At 36.5% G+C, this 16166-nt stretch overlaps 1 protein-coding gene across 1 annotated transcript in view; it reads left to right on the plus strand.

Annotated features, from left to right (window-relative positions):
• The window catches only part of SEMA3E (semaphorin 3E), a 274076-nt gene extending 260463 nt beyond the window's left edge, over positions 1 to 13613 (plus strand). The window contains exon 17 of the mRNA XM_006049428.4: positions 9401 to 13613. Coding sequence (XP_006049490.3) covers positions 9401 to 9853 — 453 coding nt within the window. The 3' untranslated portion in view covers positions 9854 to 13613. The remainder of the gene's footprint in view (positions 1 to 9400) is intronic.
• Positions 13614 to 16166: the final 2553 nt, after the last annotated feature.

Here is a 16166-nt window from a genome sequence, read left to right on the forward strand (position 1 = left end):
ATATTAAAATATAGTAAAAAAACATTACTCTTAAACGGCCATTTATTTTCAAGCAGTATTTGTAAAAGTGTATGATTACAGTATTCTAGAGCATGAACAGATCTTATAGACAGACCAGGATAATCACTACAAAAAAACTGGGGTTTTTGTTCGTTTTGGCTTTGGGTTCTTATTTTTTGACTTCAGTTGCATAATTTAATCATACTCCTTATTTTGGGGCACATTGTCATCATCAGTCCACACAAATCTCCTCTCTTGTTTGACTTTTTCTCCACTTTCATCCTTGCTTCTCCATATGCATCCACTGCAAGGACTGGAATAAGTCCAATATTGCATTTGTATATTGAACTGGTATATAACATTTTTAGTATACATGAGCTGTGAAAATAAATATATTTTGTTACAGCTCTTATTCTGCTTCTACTTTTTAAACTCAGCACTATGTATGGTTCATCACTGTTCTATGTACGTCTCTGTTTCATTGTTTCTGACAACTGCTCATGCCACAGCGTGCATTCATTGCTCCTAATTCATGCATTCCCCTACAAGTAGACCAAGTGTCATTAATTCCCAGTACCACATCTTTAACGGTCATCTCTCCAGGTAACTCCTTATAAATCTGAGTGCAAATTTTTAAATTATCATCTGTCAACATCCTTCATTTTGGTAACTATTGTCAGCGTGCTTTCCAGAGTTAACGCACCATCTGCACTCTTAAAACAGTTCATGTGGGTTCCCATTGGCCCATATCCTCACCTATATTTGGCATTTCCTAATTTTTGCCTTTCTTCTGGGTACAATGTAGTATTTTGTTTAAATCTGCATTTCTAAAATTACTAGTAAGGTTGAACTTTGGCATTGCCTACTTATGAAATACTTGAGTTTCTCTTTTTCTGAATTACTTATTCATAGACTTTTTCCATTCCACTTTTTACTTCCCTTTGTTGACTTTCAAGAGTTCTTTGCATCTTCTGTTTACATTATTTCTTTATTGAATATAAATATTCAAGCTTCTTTGATATAGCTGATATCTTGAATACAACATTTTTTCACAGAATGGCGTTCTTATTTATAATAACTTTCTTCTCAGCATCTTCTTGTATTAGATGCAAGGTTTCTCCATTTGGGTCTTTAATTAATCTAAAATATAAATACAACTTTTGTTCTTTGTACAGTGTAATAGGTTTCTCCAAATGAGTTACTAAGTAATTCATCCTATCTCTAATGGGGAATCATCTCTATCATATAGCAAGTTCACACTGAAAAGTGTTTTTAATAAAAGGAAATTTTTTTGTTTATATTATTGCATATCATATATTTTCTGTAAGTCAAACAAATTTTTTTTTGTATTGAAGGCAGGCCAGATAAACAAATAAATATATAAACTGTTGGTCTTTATCACTCTACTAAAACTGATTTCATTGTTAAATATATTCTGAACTAAGCCATTTCAAGGCCTTTGTCTATCCATTTGCTATAAAAAGTATGGAACCATATGGTTGATACACATGGAAAGCACTGCTTCTTCCTGACCAGCTACCAGATGTGCAGGGTTCTTTGTTCAATTACTTCTTTTATTTGACATTATGAAACATATTGAATCAATCTTTATAGCTAACAATATTAAAACCATTTTTAGTAAGAAATTTTGTGTTTTTAGAGATTTTCTATAAGAATATTTGATAAAATGATGTATTATGTACCATCTTCTTGACCAAGAAAATCTGGTCTGCAGACAGCGCAGCTGAATGAAAACAATTCTGTAATCAAGATATGATTGTTGAAGGTACCCATGTTAACAAAAGTGAAAAGATTAAGTCATGGAAAGACTTCAAATACAAATTTCTAAGCCATATTTTTTTATTTTTAGGTATTTGTAGGCCATGGAAGATATATTTAACTTTCCGAGCAATTTAACCTACATAGTGTACATTTGTCCAGACTCAAGAGTTCAAACATCTTTTATTCCTGAATTTATGATTCACTTAACCAGTAGTGGAGACCACAGTTGTGAGACAGGCACCATCTATAACATGCAAATAAATGGTGTAGGACTTCCCCATTGTAATTGTGTGCCTCTATATTTTTGAACCAGTCTGGACTTTATGGATACATAATGAACTGTTTCTCAAACTTGGGTTTCTGATTATGAAAGAAACATTTGATTTTTATATCAGAATTGGAAAAAAAACATGAAAATACTTCTTATTCAGTAATGAAATATTTGTATTTATTTATATTTTTGCTGTTTTGTTTTATTTTAAAACACTTTCATAGACGGCTTGCTATATGCCAGAAACTAAACTAGATGACTTTCGTGTTTTCTCATGTATTATTCATTCTCATAAGAAGTGTGGTGGGGAGAGGACAAAGGATCATATTTGTGATAATGTTTATATGCAGATTCTTTTCAGGAAAAGACTGTGTCCTGGAACTGTTTTTCCTATTGTATCTGTGGAGCATAGCTTTCTTCATTAGTTGCTAACTGGTCCTGAAATCATGCTTGCTTCCTCTCTATCCAAATCCTTATTGAAATTACGTAAAAAAGGGAATAACTTTTGGATTTATCTTTACTGGTAACTCCTATTGCCTTGCACATTTGTACACTATGAACTAATTAGTATGTTCTCATTTTTCACATGTTCTGAGCACTCAAAAATGTTTGGAATGATTAAGATATAGGCCTTTACCCTTTTGAAATTTAAAATATGGTTAAATATGGGGTTCAGGATGGGGAACACATGTACATCCATGGCGGATGCATGTCGATGTATGGCAAATCCAATACAATATTGTAAAGTAAAAATAATAATAATAATTTAAAAAGAAAAATAAATTAAAAAAATAAAATATGGTTAAGAGATAAAAATTGTATGGAAAAATAATTTGAAGAAGAATAAAAATACCAGCTTGTATGCTACAAATGTGAATGTTATTGAGTTACAAAGAGACAGCTCTACATGGGCTGTGAAGCGAGTATTCATTTAAGAAGGGAAAACTTAAGCCTAGAGAGAAAGTTTTTTAATGGATGGGTAAACAACAGAAAGGAGTTCAACTAATGGAAAGAAAGAAATACTACGACCAGAATAAGACCTAGGAGTGGGAAGTAAAGAGGCAGTACAGAGGCCAAGAGCAGCAGGAGTTGTGAGGCGTGGAAGATTCGTTTCTAGTATTGTATAGGTTGCCCCCCACCACCACCTGCCCTTAACAGTACAACATTTTCTTGGGCTGCTACCATGACTTATAAAGTTTATTAAAGATTCAAAAGACTGAAATAGAAAATGCATTCTTTAAGCTCATAGCTTTCATTCAGATATAGACTGAAGATAAATTTACAAATTAAATATAAACAAACGTAGGCATCATTTAAATGTTTAGTTGATGTAATGATTTTTTTTTTTTCACTGAAATAAGCTATCTCCATGAACATATTATGGGATACAGGCTACCACATATGTGCGTGTGTAAAACATCTATCCATAACACCTTGTGCCTTACGATGACTCAGTCCCCCCACACTTTTCTCAAGTGACTTCAAAATTTTTATGTGCATTAGTACATAGGGGTGTTGTTTGGTTTTCATTTGGCTGGAATGTAGCATTAACATATTAATTCCAGCTTTGTTCTTAGCAGCTGGAAACTGTTCAAGCACTGAAAATGGCTCAGAATCAATGATAAACAAAAACATTCACCAGGAGGTTGATTTTCCACATGATCCCATATAGTTTATTAATTTATATTGATTATCATAAAAATAAATACATTGAGAAATCCTTCTAGGAAATTCACTTATCTCCCGAAATGTACCTCTTCTACCAATCCTAGTGAGAAATACCACATGAAGCTGTTTTGCTATAGAGAATTAGAAAGGTAACATCTAGTTAACTGAGCAATTCTTACCTGCTCAGACAATGTGTTTAGCTGCTCAGTTGTTTCCAACTCTTCATGGCTCCATGGACTATAGTAGCCCACCAGACTTTTCTGTCCATGGAATTCTCCAGGCAAGAATACTGAAGTGGGTTGCCATTCCCTTCTCCAGGGGATCTTCCCGACCAAGGATTGAAGCCAGGTCTCCTTCATTGCAGGCAGATTCTTTACCGTATGAGCTGTCAGACACACAATAAAGTCTGAATAAGTTCTAAGTCAGGAATGTTACAAAAGGAAATGGACTTTGAAGAGTTAAATGGTACTCATGGACAGAGGAGCCTGGTGGGCTACAGTCCATGGGGTCTCAAGATTCGGATACAACTTAATAACTAAACCACTACCCACCCATATGTTCAAATAAAGGGGAAAGATACCAGTTAAAAGAAAACTCATTACGGGACTATTATGTATTTGCAGGTAATGTTGCAGGCTCAGATGTATAAATGGTAATAGGTGAAATGATGATATTAAGGGAGAAAGGATACTTTTACTTTGGGGTGTTAAAGAGCTCTGAAGAAGTGACATTTAGTTCATTCTTTGGGATAAGAAGGAGCCAGTTGTATGGGAGTCCTTTCAGGACCTGAAACAGATTCAAGTTGGGCATGAAAGCGGGAACAGAAAGAAGGATTTGGGGGGGGTGACTGCCATGCTGCTGCTAAGTCACTTCAGTCGTGTCCCACTCTGTGCGACCCCATAGATGGCAGCCCACCAGGCTCCCCCATCCCCGGGATTCTTCAGGCAAGAACACTGGAGTGGGTTGCCATTTCCTTCTCCAATGCATAAAAGTGAAAAGTGAAAATGAAGTCACTCAGTTGTGTCCGACTCTTAGCGACCCCATGGACTGCAGCCCACCAGGCTCCTCCGTCCATGGGATTTTCCAGGCAAGAGTACTGGAGTGGGGTGCCATTGCCTTCTCCTTGACTGCCATGAGATAAGGTCAAAAAATAAAAATAAAAAAATAAAAAACAGTCATGAAATAGGAGAGTCTAACATGTAGGAAAAATAGTGAAATGGAAGGGATGTTTATGCTGGTCAGCCCTGAAGAAATTTTGGTGAGACTTTGATGTATTTGATATATGAATAGAAAAATGATAGTGAAATACAATGATCAGCAGTTAAGGGTAGGTTCAAAAATAATGATGATATGGTCGGAAAGAGAGAATTTAATAAATGGGAGGGGAGTGCAATTTGAGTGGAAAGTCACTGAACTATAGTTAGTGAATTGTCGTATACTTAGTCCTGGTCAGTCTTTTATAATTAATAAGAAATACAAAATAATGGACTATTTATGTGTAAGATGTACCATCTTAGGGAAGTTGATCAAAATGAGAAAATAGAAGAATTATCAACGGATGCAAATAAAATGTGAGATAAAGGAAGGACAGAGGCTTATGCCTCTGAAGAAAAGAAAAATCAACAGAAAGACCAAGGAGAGAACCAGTATAATGGCATGTACTACACAGAACAAAAGACATTTAAGGAGTCAAGTCTATCTGTGTCCGTAGTGAAAAGTGAAGTCACTCAGTTGTGTCTGACTCTTTGCGACCCCATGGACTGTAGACTACCAGGCTTCTCCGTCCATGGGATTTTCCAGGCAATAGTACTGGAGTGGATTGCCATTTCCTTCTCCAGAGGATCTTCCCAACCCAGGGATTGAACCCGGGTTTCCCGCATTGTAGACGGATGCTTTACCATCCGTGTCCAAGGAAGCCACTAATTTAAAAGCAGTGGAGGGTGTGTTTCAGAGACAGTTTTTATTGTCAGAGGCATGGTGTGGTCACATTTAGGTTCCATAGGTCATGAATTTGTGGAAAAAGATAGTGGTAAAGAAGACTGCCAAGAGGACTGGGGAAGATGAGCAGAGTGGCACAGAGTCCTTTGAGTTATTTTCTGTGGCAGATGAAAAAGATAACATTCTCAAGGATAACAAAAGTTTCTATAATGAAAATGGTTTGGTTTGAGGGCTCTTCCTGGCTCATCACTGGAGAACTTCCTGAGTTAATGGCTATCATGTTCTGTCCACCAAGACATGGTCCTGACATGTCAAGGAAGCCCCTGTAAAGGATTCCAGGAGCCCCTTTTATCACCTGTGTCTCTATGAAGCTGCTGAATAATTGATTTTACATGGCTGAAAAGAATAATGGCTGGGAGCCTTGTAATTTATCATTAACATCCCTATTTGGCTTGCAATCTCTTTTGTTGTTGCTTACTTGCTAAATCATGTGTGACTCTTTGCAAGCCCATGAACTGTAGCCCACCAGGTTCCTCTGTCCATGGGATTCTCCCAGGCAAGAATACTGGAATGGATTGCTGTTTCCTTCTCCAGAGGATCTTCCTGACCCAGGGATTGAGCCTGTGTCTCCTGCATTGGCAGGCATGTTCTTCACCACTGAGCCACCAGGGAAGCCCTATAGTCTCTTACTATACAACTAATACCATTTGTTACATTATTCACAGATTATATAAATGGCCACACAGGAGTAATCACACATGAGGAGTACCACTGCAACTTAGCTGTTCCCAAACTGATTAAGCCTCGAGAGAGCTGAGCCTGGCAGGTCTTGCTCTGATCTAACACTGGGACAAAAACTGTGCTTGCGGTAATGGCCTTTCCTGCCAAAGGGGTAGGGGGGCTTTGCATGCCCCTCTTGTATTGGCAAAGGTTAATGTGGTTTTTTTGTCTATTCTCAAAAGGGAAGTCAGCCAGTGTATTGCAAATCACCTTTCTCCCATCGTAATAGGATCTTAGGCCATGTGAAAACACATGCTAGTTTGTTTTTAGATAAAGGAAAGGACAGGCGTCCATTTTATTGGACTTTGCTTTGTTTCTATTATGTAGATATTGTATTGTTTACAATTTGAGGGTTTGTGGCGGTCCCGTGTGGAACAAGTCTGTTGGCACCATTTTTCCAACAGCCTTTGCTCACTTTGTGTCACCTTTGGATAATTCTCACCATATTGCCAACTTTTCATTGCTATTGTCTCTGTTATTGTTGGGGCAGTGTGTAATTTCCTCGGTTCTGTCTTGTCACAACAAAAATTTGAAGCAATGGACCAAGTGTTAAAGCCCTTGGACAGACCGTGTCACAGCTCTCGGACAGATCAGTGTTACAGCTCTGTGTTACAGCTCAGTTTTATTTAGAAAATAAAGGAAAATACATCCTCAAGGCATGAGGGCATGCCGACCCAAGAGACGTGAAGAGGAGAGAGAGAGAGAAAGAGCGAGAGAGAGAGAGCATGAGAGAGTGAGAGAGAGAGAGACCCCCAGCCCTTTGGCTCCTCTTCTTATGTTTTTTCTCCTCCCCTGGGCCTGCCCTATGTAAATTGGGCTAGCCAGGAGTGCTGTTTGTTCTACCTGAGGCTGTCACTCCTGTCTTTCTTTTGTTCTATTTTTGTGGTCTTTTCCCTTCCTTGTCTTTTAGCCACTGCCATTCTGGACTCCTTTTTCCTCTTCTAACGATCTAACATTATGATCTGTGATCAGTGATATTTGATGTTGCTATTGCAAAAAGATTAATAGTTCTTTGAAGACTCAGATGACAGTTGACTTTTTTAACAGTGTTTTCAATTAAGGTATATCCTTTTTTTTTTTTTTAGACATAGCACTATTGCACACTTAATAGACAATAGTATAGTAGAAACATAAATTGTATACGCACTGGGAAACCAAAAATTTGTGTGACTCTTATTGCAATGTGCTCTTTAATTGTGGTCATCTGGAGTGAAACCCACAATAAAGTATGTCTGTACATAGGAAAGGTAAAGGTAAGTATTCATAGCTCTGTACACAGTATTCTCACCTGTGTTATTTAAACTTCACAGCAATCCTTCAGTTACATTATAATTATTACTTTCTTTACAGAGAAAGTGAACACAGAAAATACACATCAGTGCCCCTAGACCACACGGTTAGTAGACAGTGGTGCCAGTGTTTGAATCTAGCTTTGTCTAAAGTCAAATCATTCACTCACTCACTAGTACGGCTATTAGTGGTAAAATATTAGGTATTTACTGAAAGCCTTACTGTGCTCTTCTTACCCTGAATTATAATTATTTACTGATAGAAATAATGTCTGTAATTTATTATGTCACAAACATGAAAAGAAAATAGTTAAGTACTGAAGGTATGCTAAGTCGCTTCAGTTGTGTCCGACTCTGTGTGACCCCATAGACGGCAGCCCACCAGGCTCCCCCGTCCCTGGGATTCTCCAGGCAAGAATACTGGAGTGGGTTGCCATTTCCTTCTCCAATGCATGAAAGTGAAAAGTGAAAGTGAAGTCACTCAGTCATGTCTGACTCCTAGCGACCCCATGGACTGCAGCCTACCAGGCTCCTCTGTCCATGGATTTTCCAGGCAAGAGTACTGGAGTAGGGTGCTATTGCCTTCTCTGCATACACTGAAAGGTATATGCAGACTTAATATTTACAAGACCTGTGAGGTTCTTCAGAGCAGAGTCTTGACTTTTGTTGTTTATTTTTAGTCTGTTAAATGGATAGCCTGGTAGAATTGTAGGAAGTGCTCACTGAATTAATGAATGGATGGATTCTTTCTGATAAGGAGAGAAAGTGTGGATATCACAGCTCTCCCAACACAGGGCCTCATAGATTGATCAGTGTGATCTGGGAAACATAAGAACCTCTGAGCTAATAATGTAAGAAATTGCATTTATTTTGCCATTAAAAAATTATATTTGACAGTTCTTCATTACACTCAAAGCTTGACTGCTATACTGAACTGGATATTTTTTCTAATGGGTAATGGAAATCATTAGGGAAAAAGCCCTCTCAGTTTGCTCTTAACAATATTGATATAAAATTACCTCTAAGTCTGTGACATGAAGTGATCTCAATATAAATAAGTTTAGGACAAACACATGTGTGCACAGATATACATGTTCACACATGCACACACACCTAATGTAATTATTTAGCTTCTTTCTCCTATATATTTATATTATATATAGCATAATGATATAAACAATATAAAATAAACATGTATGTATTAAAATATTAATATGTAAATAAAATATTAACATAAGGTATATACATTTATATAGTATATTATGGGCTTCCCAGATGGTGCTAGTGGTAAAGAACCCACCTGCCAATGCAAGAGACAAAAGAGAGGCAGGTTTGATCCCTGGGTCAGGAAGATCCCCTGGAGGACTATGGTAACCCACTCCAGTATTCTTGCTTGGAGAATCCCATGGACAGAGGAGTCTGGTGAGCAACATTCTATAGGGTCTCAAAGATGTCAGACATGATTGAAGTGACCCAGTGTGCATATAATATATTATATAGTTAATATATTCATTATATATGTATAACATATAATTTTGTATATATGACTTATAGGATTTCATCATATGATTGCAAAAATGAAAAAAAATTTCTAGATAGTGGAAAGGTATAAGCTGGTATTCTATTTCCTGGATAATACTTCAGTGCCTTTGATTTTCTTGTTCTTGTACAGGTGAAGACAGATGATAGAGTGGTTAAGATGGACCTCGGTTTACTCTTCCTAAGAGTACGCAGAATGGATGCTGGGACCTATTTTTGCCAGACAGTAGAGCATAGTTTTGTTCATACAATCCGTAAAATCACCCTGGAGGTAGTGGAAGAGGAGAGAGTGGAAGAGATGTTTAACAAAGACTTTGAAGAGGATAGGCTTCATAAGATGCCTTGTCCTGCTCAGAGCATCATCCCACGTGGGACAAAACCATGGTACAAGGAATTCTTGCAGCTGATTGGTTATAGCAACTTCCAGAGAGTGGAAGAATACTGTGAAAAGGTATGGTGCACAGATAAGAAGAGAAAAAAGCTTAAAATGTCCCCTTCCAAGTGGAAGTATGCCAACCCACAGGAAAAGAAGCTCCGTCCCAAAACTGAGCACTATCGCCTGCCGAGGCATGCGCTGGACTCCTGATGGGTTGAAACCTTCTACTAGCTTCTGAAAAATTTATATTTAGAAACTAAAAAAAAAAAGAGAGAAACCATATACTTTCTTTGTATTACTTAAAAAGAGTTTTCTGTAATATAGAAAGGACTATAGAGGTGATATCATAAATTGTTCTATATACTCATTTGACTGGTTAACCTCACATAAAATTAACTAATTTTTTTTAAAACCATGGATTGCTCAATGATTTCACATTCTGTTTATCAAAAGATGACCATAATTGTAGCTTTGAGTAGTTGGCTGCTCTTCCATGGCAATTATTATTTTACTCTTAAAATTAATGCAATATTGCTGAAAAATTAGATATTTTCATAATCATGGCAAAAATAAATAAATGTTTTAATCTTTATGAATTTTGCCTTTCCGTCACAGTGTAAAATATATAGATTATCACATACTTTAGCATTCTCAAGTGAACCATCTGTACTCTTTTAAGAATTAATGTAGTAGTGTTGTCTAAGCCATGAACTTTATGAAGCAGGTCTGTTGTAATTATTGTAAACTTCATATGAAAGAAAAATTATGGTCACTAAAAAAAAATGTGGTCACTTTGAGGCTTGTGTCCTTCCTAAAACGTTCAATAATAAACCACATTCACAATAGTTCTGTTTCAGAATGAAAACACATTCTTTGAATTTCACTCCAGGGCAGAAAGAAGAAAGTTAACGTTAACATCTCAAAGACAGCAAAGAATGTCAAGACAGATGGAGTGACAGAAAACATTTTTGCTGCCCTCTTGTGGTAGAAAAGGTATATTCTCACATCTTTTTTTTTTTTTTTCACATCTTTTTTTAATTCTATGGATTGTCCAGTAAAAATTTAGAATGAGTCTTTCAATAAACACATCTAGGTCATTTTCAGGAAAAAAAAAAAACCAACAAGTAAAAATGTGATTCTTATAAGATATTTATGAATAATTTATTACCTCACAAACCAAAACTGAAGGTACTAAAGCACTGAAGCCCTATTAAAACTTAAATTGTAAAGATTATTTAAAAAAATAATCTTCCCAGAAATCTAAAAGCTATTCCAGAAACATGTTTTATTTTTTAAAAAGTAAAATATTCTGCACTCAGATATCAATATTTCCTTTTAATTTTATATTAAATAGGAAAGTTGTTTCATGAGGTTCAGTTAACTACCAAGATGTTTAGAGCATCTTTACTTGTTTCTTATAAATATTATCAGAGGTTTTTATATTTGAAAATGACTATTTCCTGAAGTTTTTTTTATCTTATTTTATTTAGCTGTTAATTTTCTGAGAGTTTTCATTTAACTAAAACTAAATGCAAGTGAATTACACACAAATAATTATGAATATTTATTTAAATTTAAGTTTGAATGACATTATTCTCAGTTTTCAAAATTAGCTTATAGGCTATAGTTGATAATGTGATAGTTTGCAATTTCATTCAAGAATTATTAAATTTAAGAAAGTTTGGAAAGTTCATTAAATAAGTTGCCAAGCTCCAAAAGTCCTAAAGGAAACAAATATATTAGAAATTAACATTCTCTGAAGTGCACAGTTGTTATTTACCTAAAAATCCACTGGAGGTCATTACTGTCCATTTCAGTATTAACGGAAAGCTGTATGTGTTTCAATAAAGGCCTGCCGAGTGTGGAGAAAGAGAACCATAACCCCAGATCAGAGGGTCCTTAGCAAAGTTTGTGTCTGCAGGACTCAAAGCACCATTGAAAATATTGTTATATTAACACAAGAGAAGGGAAAATAGGATTTTCTCCTGTATTCAATTTTTTTTTTTTTAAAGTAAGGCAGGTACAGTGTATGTGACTATCACTTTCATCTCAATAACACACCCAAAAGCAGTTAATGAGAGCAGTGATGTTAACTTTAAACTAAAATATTTTGTAGCTTAAGAAATAAAACTGAGGAAAATAACTTTTCTGTTATGTAAATCTTAAGAATTAAATGTTTCTACAAGCTGTTTCAACTAAAATGAGATGATTATTTTAATAAGACCAAAAAACCTTTTTAAAATGCTAACTGATAGTCTGATAAAATTTTGAGGACACAAGTTCACAATTTAGGGAGAGGACTAAATTTCATATATACTTATTTTTCCATCTTACTTTCTGTCTCTCTCCCACCCTTTTTTCCCTCCTTTATTCTCCCCCATGCAGGTATCCTGTCTCTCTTTCTCACACACATGCACACACACACACTTTTAAGATACTGCCTTTTCAAAAGACAAACCAACAACCTATGCTGTCCTGTCCTTCTTGAGAATCTGAAACATACCACAAAACATATTCAGCCTTTTGTTCTGTTTGGCATTAGAAATCAAATGTAGAATCTCCTTTGAGAAATGTGCAAACTTGGAAAATCACAGGTGAATTGGTCCTCTTTATGCCCCTTTTATTGAACTCAGGAAGGACACATACTTAGTCACCTACCCTGGCCCCAGCACATTTTCCCCAGACATCATGCCCTCTGGGAACACACAGGTGAGAATCCTAAGGGACATCTCCACGTAAGTCAGTCTCCTGCTTCTTCCGATGTCCTCTGTGATATTCTCTGGGAAGGAAGAGGACCTGTGAATAGAATGAGCTTTGGCATAAAATCATGTGCACCTCAGTTTTCAGTCCTGTGTCACCTGTTAAGCTAAAGATGGAGATTTGTTAGCTAGAAGGCCTATAACTTGAATGGAATTTACTTTATGATTTGTGAAGTCTCTTACACATCTAGCCTTTTATATTGTTAATGTTTTCTTTTGTGTTTATTACTGAATATTTCAGTGCAAATTTATCAACTCGGAGAAACAGAGATTAAAAATAGAAGTAAACACTAATACGAGCTCTAGAAAAAAAAGGGAACAGAAAGTCTTTGCCTGCTAAGTAAGTGGCAATTCTATATACATATATATGTGTATATATATATTAGAGTCTTTTTTCCTTCCTAAAGTTAGTTAAATACTTAGGAGATTTTTATCGAGTATTTAATATTTACTATAGGGTATAGGGTTTTATAAATCCTCATCGTGATTATGAACATTTGTAAAATTTGTAAAATACAGTAAATCATTTTGGGTGCTTGTGTTAAGCATGAATCAAACACAGCAGCTGTTGTCCTTAAAATGCATTGTCTTCAGCTTGACAGATACATTAAGATATTACAAATATTACCTAGCCTTGAATAGGTATTTGAGATCCCAGGAAAATTTGCCACAGTCATAATGACAGAAAGGAGTTGATGTTCTTTTTCTTACCGCGCAGAATCACGTTGAATTACTTCTTCAAAAACAGTGCTCATTTTTCAGGCCAACAACTGTTGCATTTGAATCAGATATAAATAATTGATTTCCAATGAAAACTTTTGATTGTAGTATGTTATTTAAGCTGGTACGTTTATTTTTCTTGCGAAGATAGCATTATCTTGGCTTTCATTATAAACTGAGTGTGTTCTGTTTGTGTTTAAATGGCTTAGTTATAAGCTGGAGGACTGTACGGGGGTATTTTTGTCTATATGACTTCCTTTTATTTGCTTGCCTGCATCCATAACAGCATGTGCCATATTGTTTCTCCTCACTGACGATAAGCTATGAGACTGATTACCACATGGTGGTAAGCTGCAAAGACCGTTGACAATGGGTCTCTTTGACTGTCACATGGATCTGCCAATGTACACTGCATAATTTGTACCATTATGTATAATTTCTACTTAGTTAAACTTAGAGGATAAAGAAATAAATATTTGTGAAACCCTTAAGTGTTGTCTGAGGAGTGTTTTCTAAGTTCTTGTCTGTTGAACCCAAGTTTCATAATAATGTCAAACCTGAATGTCAACATGCAATACTGGACGAGCATTAATTTTCAAGGATTTAGAATAGACTTTAGTTCACTTTCATTTCAAATGTATAAGTCAACTTTCTAAGAAGGAGAATGTTCATCTCATTGCCTTGGAGCAGTTGGATTTGTGCCTTCCACACCGTGTTTCTAGAACCAGTAGCCAGAAATTCCTTTCAAAGCTGCATCATCCAGGTAAGAGATTTGGAAAATGAATGCTTTTAAGATGATAACTGGTCGGATGTTTATGATTTTTGCAAGCCTCAGCTTGTATCTAAATTGCTGTCTTCCCTAGCTCTGGGAGTTGGTGATAGACAGGGAAGCCTGGCGTGCTGCAGTCCATGGGGATCACAAAGAGTTGTACATGACTGAGTGACTGAACTGAACTGCTAATTTTAATGAGAACTTGGGCTTCCCTTGTAGCTCAGTCGGTAAAGAATCTGCCTGCAGTACAGGAGACCAGGGTTTGATCCCTGGGTTGGGAAGATCCCCTGGAGAAAGAAATGGCAACCCACTCCAGTATCCTTGCCTGGAAAATCTCATGGACACAGGAGCCTGGTGGGCTACAGTCCATGGAGTCACAAAGAGTTGGGCATGACTGAGCGACTAACACTTACTTGCTTACTTACTTGGGGAGGTCATTTAATGATATTTAATGTTAAATGACTCCTCCTTTTGGGAGTTTTGTTTTTAAGGCCAAATGTATTGTATCAGTAAGTAATTATTCCCAATGTATTAAAGGAAGAATTTGGCAGCAATCTAGAACACATTTTCTGGCAGCTTTGTAGTAAGACAGTGCCATTAATGGTAACTGTTTATACATGTTTCACACTTGCATGTATGTATAATACAGGACCTACTTTTAATGTAGCATTGGATGAACCCATTGAAATGGATTTTTAGGTACATATTCAGTCATTATTTGAGGGAAAGCAGGGAAACAATTGTGAGGATTAGAAATCTCGTACTTGTTATTCAAAGGGAACAAAAGTATGCACCCATCTTTTTATTCAAAAACTGTATGCCAGGCAGTGGATAGTTGCTTACTAATGCCATTAAGTTATGTAAATGAATAAAATTGAATTGCATTTGTTCTGAGAGTATGTTTTCATGGGAAATAGTCCAAATCTTCATTTTCCTCTGTGTACTAAGACCCTCAACAAGAGTGTAGCTTTAACAATTTTTTTTCAAGTCTTTGGAATGTTGTGGAAAGTACTTCTAAATATGATCTTGGGACTTCTGGTCCCAAAAAGCCACACTTTTTGATTCAGAGGAGCTACAATGATGTAGCAATGATAACTGCTACATAAAAAGAAAGAAAATAGTAATTTAACAAAAAAAGAAAGGAATAGAAACATGCAAAAGGAGTCTATGAACTAATATTCCAAGACATTTCAAAATATCTGAAGCTAAGCTAAAAGTGACATCTGGAGAAAGTGATGAAAAGTGGCCTCTCAACTGGAACTGTTGGCTTAGAGCAATCTGGTTAGGGGATTCTTTGTGCCGTAAAATAGGATTTGGGGAAAGGGGAAGACAAAATTATAAGTTCAATATTCAAGTAAAAAAGCAAAAGAGCTAGTGACAAACAGGACGATCCCTCATAGAGTATTTGATAAATTTAACCTATTTTGAAAGAATGGTTACAGAGTTTCTTAATTTTACATGGCTTTTTAAAGTAGCTTAAAATAATTCAAATTTATCATGTGATTTCCATAAATCAGAAGTCCAGGCCAAAGTATTTCAGCTGGATTCTCTGCTTAGGATCTAAAAAGTGCAAAATCAGTGCATCAGCTGCCTGGGCTCTGGTAAAGAATCCACTTTCGAGTTCATTCAGGCAAATAGGAGATTCTGTTCCTTGTGGTTCCAGGACTGCCCTGCCCCATGTTAATAGCAGTGGGCTACTGAGTCCTTGTCAGACTCAGACCCTCTCTGTCTTTCTCTTATGCTGCATTTTTCTGCCTCCAATTAGAGGAATATCTCTGTTTTCAGGGTTTGTGTGATTAGATTGGGCCTACCCAGGTAAAGTTTGTAATTTTAGTTACATTACTAATGTTCTTTTCGCCATGTAACAACATATTTTCAGATTCTGAGGATTCAGGTCAGTTCAGTTCAGTTGCTCAGCCATGTCTGACTCTTTGTGACCCCATGAATAACGGCACGCCAGGCCTCCCTGTCCATCACCAACTCTCGGAGTTCACTCAAACTCATGTCCATTGAGTTGGTGATGCCATGCAACCATCTCATCCTCTGTCATCCCCTTCTCCTGCCCCCAATCCCTCCCGGAATCAGGGTCTTTTCCAATGAGTCAACTCTTCGCATGAGGTGGCCAAAGTATTAGAGTTTCAGCTTTAGCATCAGTCCTTCCAATGAACACCCAGGACTGATCTCCTTTAGGATGGACTGGTTGGACCTCCTTGCAGTCCAAGGGACTCTCAAGAGTCTGCTCCAACACTACAGTTCAAAAGCATCAATTCTT

Source organism: Bubalus bubalis, chromosome 8 (assembly GCF_019923935.1).
Source record: "Bubalus bubalis isolate 160015118507 breed Murrah chromosome 8, NDDB_SH_1, whole genome shotgun sequence".
NCBI classification, from domain to species: domain Eukaryota; kingdom Metazoa; phylum Chordata; class Mammalia; order Artiodactyla; family Bovidae; genus Bubalus; species Bubalus bubalis.